Source organism: Lathyrus oleraceus, chromosome 2 (genome assembly GCF_024323335.1).
Source record: "Lathyrus oleraceus cultivar Zhongwan6 chromosome 2, CAAS_Psat_ZW6_1.0, whole genome shotgun sequence".
Taxonomy (NCBI): Eukaryota; Viridiplantae; Streptophyta; class Magnoliopsida; order Fabales; family Fabaceae; genus Lathyrus; species Lathyrus oleraceus.
The window spans coordinates 19,140,000-19,151,620 of record NC_066580.1 but is presented as its reverse complement, the minus strand read 5'-3'; the positions used below and the strand labels follow the sequence as shown (position 1 = coordinate 19,151,620).

At 35.8% G+C, this 11,621-nt stretch overlaps 1 protein-coding gene across 2 annotated transcripts; it reads left to right on the top strand.

Moving 5' to 3' along the window:
* The first annotated feature begins 673 nt into the window (after nt 1-673).
* LOC127117745 (mitogen-activated protein kinase 20) lies at nt 674-5,356 on the top strand. 2 transcript variants are annotated; one of them, XM_051047850.1, is made up of 11 exons: nt 674-1,142; nt 2,275-2,683; nt 2,784-2,911; nt 3,036-3,095; nt 3,270-3,419; nt 3,500-3,655; nt 3,947-4,143; nt 4,235-4,336; nt 4,550-4,665; nt 4,753-4,842; nt 4,979-5,356. In XM_051047850.1, the coding sequence occupies exons 1-11, from the start codon at nt 1,128-1,130 to the stop codon at nt 5,041-5,043; spliced, it is 1,488 nt and encodes a 495-aa protein (XP_050903807.1). In that variant the 5' UTR covers nt 674-1,127; the 3' UTR covers nt 5,044-5,356. The 2 variants fall into 2 exon arrangements, with proteins under 2 accessions (XP_050903807.1, XP_050903808.1); XM_051047851.1 differs by lacking the exon at nt 674-1,142 and adding an exon at nt 1,545-1,708.
* The last annotated feature ends 6,265 nt before the right edge of the window (nt 5,357-11,621 follow it).

Sequence of the window (11,621 nt, the reverse complement as noted above, 5' to 3'; positions counted from 1 at the left end):
TCAAGTTCACACGAAGACCAGCTGCCAATTCAAAACCTCTAAGGGGGGCTTTAACGCTCCAAATATCCTTCAAAGAACCGTCTCCTAGCAACATTATATCATCAACAAATTTAAGGATTTCGAAATATGAGTGATCATTTACCTGAAATCCATCAAATTTTCCCAAACTTGTCGCCCTACTCATCATACCAGATAAACCTTATGTCACCAATAAGAAGAGAAAGGGAGAAAGGGGATCCCCTTGAAGCCCTCAAGTAACCAAAGTTTTTTTGTTAGACTACTACCATTGACAAAGATAGACATAAAACTATTGAAAACGAGAGCTTCCATCAAACCTCTCAACTTGGAGCCAAAACCATCATACTCAACAAATATCTCATAAAGTCAACAAAAAAAAAACAATCAGATGCCTTCTCAAAATTTACTTTCAATTATATACATCTCTTAGCAAAGTTTTGTATGACAGATTCTTTTTTCTTTTCTCAAATAACAAAAAAGGAAAAAAGTTAAAAATTTCTTTATAAAAAATATAGTTAATTATGGGACAAATTTTGCTTTATTTTATTTCTTTGTCGTTTTTTCTCAAGAAAATGAATTGACAATAAACTCTTACCCTTTCACAAAATAAAATAACACAAATTATATATATTAATTCCATATATCAACTTCAAAAAATAAAAATATAAAAGTAGAATCCGATATCAGTGTATCTAGCAAAGTATCTAGCAAACCACTATTTTGATTCCTAAAAAACCTCTCAATTTTTCCCTTCAAAATTTCTCATCAGTTTCAGTACTCGTTTGCCTCATAATCTGCAACATTTACAAAACGTGCTTTTTGGTAAAAGCTCAGTTGGTACACTGAGAAAGAATATGAGTGACCCTTCATCGCAAGGTTGCAGCTTTATCCCTTCAAGATCGTGGGCTGTGACTAATTCTGCAGTTTGGTGTGGTTGGTGTTGGAATTCTAACAAGGGTGCATGTAGGGTTTCCTTTGGATCCTATCTTCCTTGAAGGGTTAATTTTTGCAACCTTTGATTGTTTGAGTTTGTTGTGAAATTGTGCTGAATTTTCTTGACTTGATAAGACTCTTGTGGAGATTTTGTTGTTGTAGGTGTTGGTAAAGAAATGCAGAAAGGAAAGGTTGGTTCTTTGTTCCCTTTGTTTTTATCAATTTCATTTCTAAACCCTTTTCAAATTACTCTAATTGCTTGAGAAAAATCATTCTTTTATGAATTTAGTAAGGTACCCTTTTGTGAGAAAGTTAGATTTAACTAAATGGGTGATAGGAAAAATGTTGTTTTTGTTTTTCTGTTGTTGGTTGCTTCTGAAATTTTCATTTCTATGAAATGAGTTAGTTTTGTTTCTGTCACGTGGTATGATTTTGTGTCCCACGTTTTTGTCACTTTTGAAAGATGATAGCAGCATAATTGACATGATCTTGTTTTTTTCAGCATATTTTTAGGGGTTTTGGATATTCGTTTGATGAATTTTGCACGCTTTTTCTTTTGACTTGTTAGGTGGCATTTTTTGTTAGGGTTGTTTATCTTCATTTCAATCTACCCTTGTACTTTTTTTCTCTCTTTCTTTTCATCCTACGTCTTCTGTGATGTACTTTGCAAGCATTAGTTAGGTGCATCCTACATGGTTGACTAATTCAGAAACATTTTTTGAGTTGGTGAATTAGAAGGAACTGTGGATTTCAGAAGGTAAAAACAAGGTTTCGGTTTTGAAATGAAGATTGGTTTTTCTTAAGAAATTTGTTATGTTTAATGTTTAATGACCTTTTGAAATGGTAAAACTTCTACTTTATTTAGATGGTAACAATGTCTCTTGTGATTCTCTAATGCTGTTCTAGTGTTAGCTCCATCGCGTAGATTCCATCAAACATGTATGTTTGTATAATGTTGATCAAGTTTATTGCCTTATTGGTGAGTTCTGAGCTATGTAGCACCAACAGCTCTGAAAAATGTGTGTCCATGTCTGCGTCGGACACTGTCACGACACCGAAACTTGTGATTACGTTCGCTTTATTCATTTTTTCAAATTATTACAAGTGTTGACGTCTTAGTGTTGGTGTTGTGTCCGATATCTGTGTCTGTGTCCGTGCTTCATAGGATCTGAGATATCAGCAATATAAATCAATGTTCCTTTCTACTATAGAGACAAAATTTATATACTGTTTTAAGTTCTATATATTGTGAAATTTTGCTTTCCATTTAGTGCTTTAGCTTGATTTTACTTTGTGAAAATGATTTTTATTTCTTTACTCTAGAAATCAATGGAGATGGATTTCTTCTCGGAATATGGTGATGCCAACCGGTATAAAATTCAAGAAGTAATTGGCAAAGGTAGTTATGGTGTTGTTTGTTCAGCCGTTGACACTCATACGGGTGAAAGCGTTGCAATTAAAAAGGTTCATGGCATCTTTGAGCATATATCCGATGCTGCACGTATTCTTCGTGAGATAAAGCTTCTCAGACTTCTTCGACATCCCGATATCGTTGAAATTAAGCACATTATGTTGCCTCCTTCAAGCAAAGACTTCAAAGATATTTATGTTGTTTTTGAGCTTTTGGAGTCTGATCTGCATCAAGTCATTAGAGCCAATGCCGACTTAACAAAAGAGCACTATCAGTTTTTTCTTTACCAATTACTTCGAGCTTTGAAGTATATTCACACCGGTATTTCTTTGATATCTAATTGCCACTCGTTCACAATTATTTTACCAACACGAGTTTTCTTGCATTGATATCAACGTCGTTCATGTAATACTTATTACAGCAAATGTGTATCATCGAGACTTGAAGCCAAAGAATATACTGGCCAATGCAAACTGTAAACTTAAAATCTGTGATTTTGGGTTAGCTAGAGTTGCTTTCAGCGACACTCCAACAACTGTATTTTGGACGGTATTCCATTCATATATTATCTATCATCTTATCTTTTTCTGCAGCTGTGTCTGCGTGACTCATAGAAAAAGCCTTCGTAATCTAGGGGCTAATATTTTCTTGCTTATCGAATATGCTTTTATAGGATTATGTTGCTACAAGGTGGTATAGAGCACCAGAGCTCTGTGGATCGTTTTACTCAAAGGTATGGCTTTTTCAATATTCTTTCAAAAATCATTAGCTTCATGCGTAGAAATTGCATGTCTATCCACAATACGGGTTCTGTCATTCTTTCCGATCAATACGCATGAACTGCTTGCTATATTAATTTCCTTTGAATTTGTATTCTGATGAGCTAACACTAAGTTTTTGATTGTAGTATACTCCGGCAATTGATATTTGGAGTATCGGATGCATCTTTGCCGAAGTATTAATCGGAAAACCACTTTTTCCTGGAAAAAGTGTTGTCCATCAGTTGGATCTAATAACGGATTTGCTTGGGACCCCCTCACTCGATGCTATATCTCGGGTAATTTTGTTTTCCTCTAGAGAGAAAGTTAACTGTTTTGCTTATGCTTTTTCTTGTGTTAATCTTTGAATTATATACAGGTACGCAACGATAAAGCAAGGAGATACTTAACAAGTATGAGGAAAAAACAGCCTGTATCATTTGCACAAAAATTTCCCAATGCGGATCCTTTATCACTACGACTACTCGAAAGGTTGCTTGCCTTTGATCCAAAAGACCGGCCTACTGCCGAAGAGGTTTGTTATTTGCACTCTTTCGTGAAGTATAGTATTAAACCGTTGTTTTAGTCGTATAATTAAATGCTCAGTGTTGTCAAATAGCGGCTATAGTGTAGCTCAATTTTAACAAACCACTATTGTTCCGCGATACGCGATTTAGTACAAAGTGTTGTCTAATGCATAGCACTACAACATAGCAAAATTTGAACAAACCGCTATTTCTGCGATTTGTGAGTGACTACACTGTATATTGATATACGTATATGTTAGCGTCTTGTTCAAGAGTTTTATATGATTCGGTGATGTCAGGCATTAGCTCATCCTTACTTCAACGGACTGGCAAAAATTGAAAGGGAACCATCCTGCCAGCCGATTACACAAATGGAATTTGAATTTGAAAAGAGAAGAGTAACAAAGGGAGAAATTCGAGATTTAATTTTCCATGAGATTCTCGAGTATCATCCTCAACTAAATGGAACAGAGAAGACTAATTTTCTTTATCCAAGGTTTTTGTTTGTTTTTTCTCACAATATTTTTTATTCGTATGTTCTACCGTCTTACTCTCTCCTTGCTTTTCATTGATCATATTCTTTACAGTGCTGTTGATCAATTCGAAAAGCAGTTCACTCATCTCGAGGAAACTGATGGTAAAAGTGATCCAGTTGTGCCACTCGAAAGAAAACACGCATCACTTCCGAGGTAAATTATTAATGCGGTGGATCTCATTGGAACTCACATTGTCATCTGCTGCTCTCTCAAATGTTTCGACACGGTCTGAGATGAAAACAACCAAACAAAATACGGTTGCATTTGTTTCCATGCGGTGTTACTACTGTTCAATTCACAAGGGTCGAAATTCGATTATATTTTAGTATTCTTCTGAATGATTTTTCTTTTTTGAATTATTGACAGGTCAACAACAGTACATTCAAATATTGTTTCTAGCAAAAACCGGCAAACAACGGAAGAGAATAGTACTAGTTACGCAGAATCCAACAACATTCGGGGACTGCAAATAATTCCATTGGGTATGTGATCATAATCTTCTTCATCATAGTTTTGTTTGATTTTTGTGCATTATCAACCATTAGTACTTTCGACGCTTCTCTTTTCAGACACACCTGGTAAAGTTGTTAGACCACTTGTTCGGTTCGGGCATGAGAGTATTGTCACCGATTCATATGATTCCAGGACGTCAATGAGAGGTTCTGTTCTTCCCTCTCAAACTATCCCCTTATTTAGCACCGACACTTATGATTAAAGACGTGTTTAGTGTCCGACACCAGATACATCACGACGCATGTGATTACATTCAATTAATTGACAGATGCATCTTTACAGGCAAAACATATCCAGCAATGTTGAATCAAAACCGAAATAGCATCAGATTTAACCACAAGTATTGATACCAACACAAAACAAAGATAGAACAAGATGATTGAATAGCCATTGACACCAACACAAACCTCATGCTCGGATTGAAAGGATGGACCTGTTCATGACAAGGATGTTCTAGAAGGTTTTCTTGTGAATAGTTTGGCCAAATAAAGAAATTCCTATGCAGGAAAAAAAAACAAAGGCTCTTTATAGTGGAGAAGGTGTAGTCTCTGCCATGGATTAATTAGTGCTTCCCCTCATAGAGCCAGTTTTTTCTTTTCATATACTGTAAAACTTTGGTTACATCTATCAATAAATTGTAGTTCTAAGTTCAATCCACAACCGTCTCGATTGTTTGATCAAGATTGGCCGGTTCATATTTCAATGTCGAGATTTGATTTTTCTTTTCAAATAAAAAATATAAGTTGGAATTTAACCCAGACCTGACCTCTCTCTGGCTTTGACATCGAGACAAACTGCGTCGATACTCTCTTTTAACAAGACAACAGTAAACCCTAGTTGATGTTGAAATTTGAGGGACATTTGAGATTGGGATATAATGCATTAGAATAAGGTTGTTTGTTGATATTTTTGGCATTTACTGCAAATACAAGCACCCTAGCTGCAAACTGCAGACAGGATGGGGCTCACAGATTAAAGACTTTGTTCAGTTCATGTGCTGATCATTAAGTTAAAACAGTTTGAGAAAAAAAAAATACTCTTTTCTTTCATTCATCTACAAGGACAAATATGAATATTCTTCACCTGCTACTTCCATACTCTTTTTTTTTTTATTTCATTACATTACATACAATTACAAATACCCCCTTTTGTTATAGTGTGTGACATGACATAATCACTACTAATTCAATGTTGGGTTGTCATGAATTACTTTGTGATTAATCATAGCTTTAAAAAGTGTTGACAATTTTGTTTTTTATCTACTCTGTTATCAATTAAGTTGATAGAATTTAGTAGGACAAGAAAGAAAGAAATGGTGGTACGGATTCCGAGAATAATAAAATGAATAAAATGAAAATGTGAGAGAGTGTATGTAGTGTGTGAATGTGACAAAAAGAAAGGGATAGGAGTGGGAGTGAGCACATGGAGTCCCATATGCCCAACACAAGAAAATCTCTGTAAACAATCCCAATGACCCAATAAGCCGATTGGTTTCCTTCTTGGAAACAACACCACCTCCCATCTCTGATTATCCACCACACCCTACAAGGGCCACCATCACTAAATGCTCTGACCTCCAATATCTACTCGACTACTTTCATCCTCATAATCGAGAAAATTCAAACTCTATACCTTAGAAAAAAAATGGTGTGGAGCGTGAAGGAATGTAATTGTCGTATTTAGATGGTTCAAAGTTTGTGAAATGTTATACTCTCCATGTTGTTGTGACGTGGGACATGTACTTAGGCCTAAACATTGCGTGACAACTCGAGAATCACATTCCTTCATATGGATATTAATTCTAAAGCTCTTCTTTATGAAATGGTTTGGTGTAAAAGGACCATTTCCACATTGATTTGTCGAATTGATGATTTTTTGAATTTGAGTGGTATTCGGTAATGGAAAAGAACAAATGATGTGTTGAAGATGACCATGTAATGTAAATGACTTCTGATAATATGGTAGATGTCTTTGTTGATCATTCAGATAAATGAAATTTGGAGATGCAAGTGTGAATGAATACTTAAGTCATACTTATATATTGGTGATGACTAAAATTTCACCGATTGACTCAACGTAAGATGTAGAAGGTTGTTTGATAAATATCAACAATTGAGATGAAGACGGAGTTCTGCTTCAATGCAGTGCTTCGGTGTGGACGGAAACATATTCACCATCTAAAAGAAAATTTACGATTAAATTAGCTTTGTCACTCCAAAAAAAAGTTGATAGGTTTAAATTAATCATAATTGATATGAAAGCAACATTTGTTAATTTCAACGTCTTTTATAGTTATTCTAATATTCTAGCATATCTTGACAAGCTCAAAAACTTAATTTTTAAATTATTCTGAGCCCGATAGAAGTCTTAATAGCCGCGACTCAGAGAATGCGTCAATCCATCAGATCACTCGCGGAGCAGGAGTGCCATCCTAGGTTAGAGTGCAGACGATCCGAATCCAGGATCTATCCAACAGAACCTCGCATCTCCCACGTTTGAACATTTATCTTCCGATTTACTGAACCAAAACCTTCTTCGACCTAAAAGTTCAGATCTCCTCAATTTGAGCCACATATATTTGTTCTTGATATACTTCGACCCTAGTTCAACTATGGTTCTCAACTTCTCAGATTTGTGACTTCCTGATCTTCCAACAATGACGGGTTCTAGTGCCACTCACTTTGTTGCATTGTGTGAGGCCACCGCAGCTGCTCAAGCTGCGAGAGATCCACCACATCCTCCTCAAAATGGTGGCAATCAAGTCATCGCGAATACTCTGCTACATCAAGATCCCATGTCTCCACCGTTTTGTAGGTTCTGCTCCATAGCTCCAGCCTAGTGAACCGTCATTTAGGCCTCCTACACTATCGGTGGTACTAGAAGTCACTTCCTGGATTCTATAAAGAAGAAAGTACGTCAACAAAAGTCTTTGGTCGTCCTATGTTCGGATTCTAGGACTCTGAGAAGGTCAGAGGCATTCCCAATGAAAATTCTCCCCTCCTGATGGTTTATACTGTCGGGCAATTCGACGTGTCTTAGATCCTCATCGACGACGAAAACTCCTGTGACATCATGTACTCAGAGTTAGTTGAGAAAATGAAGTTGAACCTAAGTAATTTGCTACCATATGAAAGCTCTGATCTCCAGGTGTTCAACAAAACCAATACCTGTCCCTAGGGATATATGAAGTTGATGGTTTCTGTTAGAAAAGGAAAGAACATACAAGTCATAAATTCTCAGTTTCTTGTTGTTTCTTGCATGAGTATTTACAATTGTATTTTGGGACGACCATTTGCAGCCATGTTAGACGTTGTTGCCTCATCGGTCCATCTCAAGCTAAAATATCACAACTTATAGGGAGAATCGAAAACCATTAAAGCTGACCTAGAGAGAGCAAAAAGAATATACCAGGCTCTCCAAAAAGACCATGGAGAAGGCATAACCATGGAGCTTAATGTCACTTTCCTCATTGGGAAACTTAATAGGATAGGTATCCATCCTCCAAAAAAATGGTTGGACCAACCAAAAAATAGCAAAGGAATAAGCGGCGGCTAGCCCACCTGATTATGTTTCCTATCCTTTAATCATATTGAATACTAGGCCCGGATCATTTACAATTTGTATAGATATATACCTGGAAATAGTAAAATGAAAGTGATACTTTGTAAAAAAATTTTTTTTTATGACTATGCATAGCGACAGGAAATCTGGGGTACAACCAATAATATCGATGCTTGACGCACATAAAGTCAGGGGTGCTGTTAGAGATGTTTTGCAAGTTCAGATAAATCAATCAATTCCTCACATAAATTCAGGGGTGCTGCCAGGGATGCTATGCATGTCCGGCTAAAGCAATCAATTCCCCACATAAAGTAGGAGGTGTTGTAGGAGATGCTTTGCATGTCCGACTAAAGCAATTAATTCCTCATAAAAAGTCAAGGGTGTTTTCGGAGACACTTTGCACGTCCGACTAAAGCAATCAATTCCCCATAGGCAATAACAACACACCCCAATCTGTAAACTAGTCATTCCATATGCCGTGGTGGGTTGGCCACACGTCTACCCCTGACTGGGTTTTCATTTGGTAGGGGGAAGGTGAACCGAGCTTTGATCAGGAACGACCCCAATGACGTCCAATTAACTTATATGGAAAACCTCATAAGCCCACAAAGATCCAGAGCCATGCACTCGGGGTCATACAAATACACCCAAAACAGGTAACAAAAACATTTTATTACATTAAAAGTATTTCAATATTCCTCAATTGCAAAGTACTATAGAAATGGTATAAAAAAAAGTAAAACAGAGGCCCCTAATAGCTTTAGTTTTGCAAATAAATACTTTTCCCATCTTTGACTGCTTGATCCGGTCGTATTTTCTCCCTAAAAAGCATTAAAGGGAGGTGGAAATGCTCAACATGTTATAAAGCATTTTCAAATGACTACAAAGCTGCGTCAAGGGTGGAACTCGTATTATCAACCAATTGTTGAGTCAGTAAAGTGTTCTGAGAATGAAAAGACTCTAATTATTTATGAATATAACCTAAATTGCTTCGAATAGTAGACAAAGTTTGATCCCTTATCACCACGGTCCTTACCAGATAAGCCATCTGGCCAGAAAGGGGATTGACGAGCTTTAAGGGAAACAAAACATTCTTCACCCCAGAAAGAGAGGTATAAGATTTCTTTACTTCATGCAGGTACCTATCTTGAAAAAGCTTCAAGTCCTAAACATTGTCCTCCAACTGTTGCTTTTCAGCATGGTGTCAGTCGAACCAAAAAGCCTTCCAGTGACCAGACGCACCAAAGGCCAAAGCATCCAAGGCACGTCAGGTATATCGATCTAGAGTACCTAATTCTTCCTCAAGAGCAAGCCCATAAAGATCATCCAAGTAAACACATTCCTCATCTAAAATAGGGGGTTGGCGATCCCCAACAGAACAAGAATCAGATTTTGTCAATAGAGGGTGGACAATCTGACCGAGGACATTTGGTAAAGCCGACAAGTTCTCCACAACAATGTCATTCTTGACTAGATGTATTCCCCACTTTAGAAGATGAAATTGTTCTTCATTATCCATTCAATATGAATACATTTGAGTAAAGCAAATACATCAGGTATTTATAGATTGAAAATATCAAAAGTCCTAAAGTACCTAAATCTTACCAAAGATGGTTTTTCTCTCTTCCTGAGAGCGAGCACCTAATAGCAACCAGAGATTAATAAGGCGCAATAAGCGTTTCTTTTTTTACCTCTTCGATAGGAACATATCCTCTAGCGTATCTCATATTATTGATGATCTTTTTAATACCAAGCCTCATTGGAATGATCTTTTTCACTGTATATGTAAAGATGGTTTCCCAGCAGAAAATGAACCTCAGTCCAATACTTGGCGAATAGGTTGACACATCTGCCTTCCACTCCATCGCTAATGTCGCAAACCATAACACGAGCTTCAGGTCTGACGAGGGTTACTAAAAAGAACTGTTCCTCAAAGGACTAAAGCTCTGGAAGAGGTCAAAATCCACAGATAGTTGACTCTAAAGAGAGTAATCCTTTACCCATAATCCAGGTCGCCAGATCACAACGATATCTGAAGAGATGAAAGAAGAGAAACACATATGGTTTTCCAATATTTAAAGAGACTTCACCAAACACGTCTAATCACTCACACGCAACTCTTAAGAATTTTGGTTCCCAAGAATTACAATGATGATATTTATGAAAAGGCATTTGAAGTATGGTGCATTAAATGCACGATTCCTGAAGAAATAAAACATTTATTATTCATCTATCTTAAAGTGATTTGGGGGTGGTCTGAATCCAGGCTTTAATGTCAAGCCCTCGCCTACCTTTACATTGACAAGGGCATGAGGGGTCAAATATTCTAGGTCGATCATATCAACCCCAACCAACTACCAAGAAAGGGCCATAATCCTTCTAAAACTTTTTTAGTATACGAAGATTAGCATCCTAATGATCATAAAAGATCTCAACCGCAAATGCATCCAACGACTCTCCGCAAATCATAGCTAATAAATAGTTTGTTCGTTATTTCTCTTTCTCTATATATAGAGAATACACCAAATTAAGATAACAAATTTCAAATTCAATTTCACATATGATAGATGAAATTTAAAATAAGATCTTCGAATTATTAAACCAGTAATAAAATATGTCACTAACTATTATAATGTAATAAACTTATTTTATTACAGCAATTTGTACTCCAATGAAACGATTGTCATTGAAGGCAAAAAAAAAATGCCTGTTATTATTATCCATATTTTTAACTCCTTTAATAAAATAAATTACATACCATTTAGACTCATGATGCTTGTTTTTTCACTTTTAATTATGTGAGTAACATATATTTATAAACTGCACTTTAAAACGAAACCGCAACTTCCTATTTATAAAACCAACTTGTCCTAAATTAGTTATACAAAGTGTATTTGATTTCCTTAAATTCCCAACTTGTTAATTTGTTATAGGTAGGAATTGATATGAATTGTAGCATTTTTACATGATTAATTTAGCCTAAAAAGGTTAGGGAGGGTTTTGTGGGGCTCAAGGTGGGGTCACTAAAAAGTAAACACGTGGCAATCATGCCAAGGATAGTGATACATATCATTTCATCATCTAACTAAGTTTTTTTTCTCAATAAATTGAATACCATGTTATTACAATTTCAAAATCCAATCAAATAATTTATTAATAATTAATTTTTATAAGAATTAATTATAATATAATTTATTAATTATTAATTATATTAATCCATATTTAATTAATTAAATAATTAATCTATAAAAAAATCTACCCTCTCATTTGAATGCTATTATAAATTCTAGTGTAATATAACTTAATTAAGATGTATTTATATAAAATTGAATTGAAAAAATATGAAAGAGAAGAGAGTGGAGGA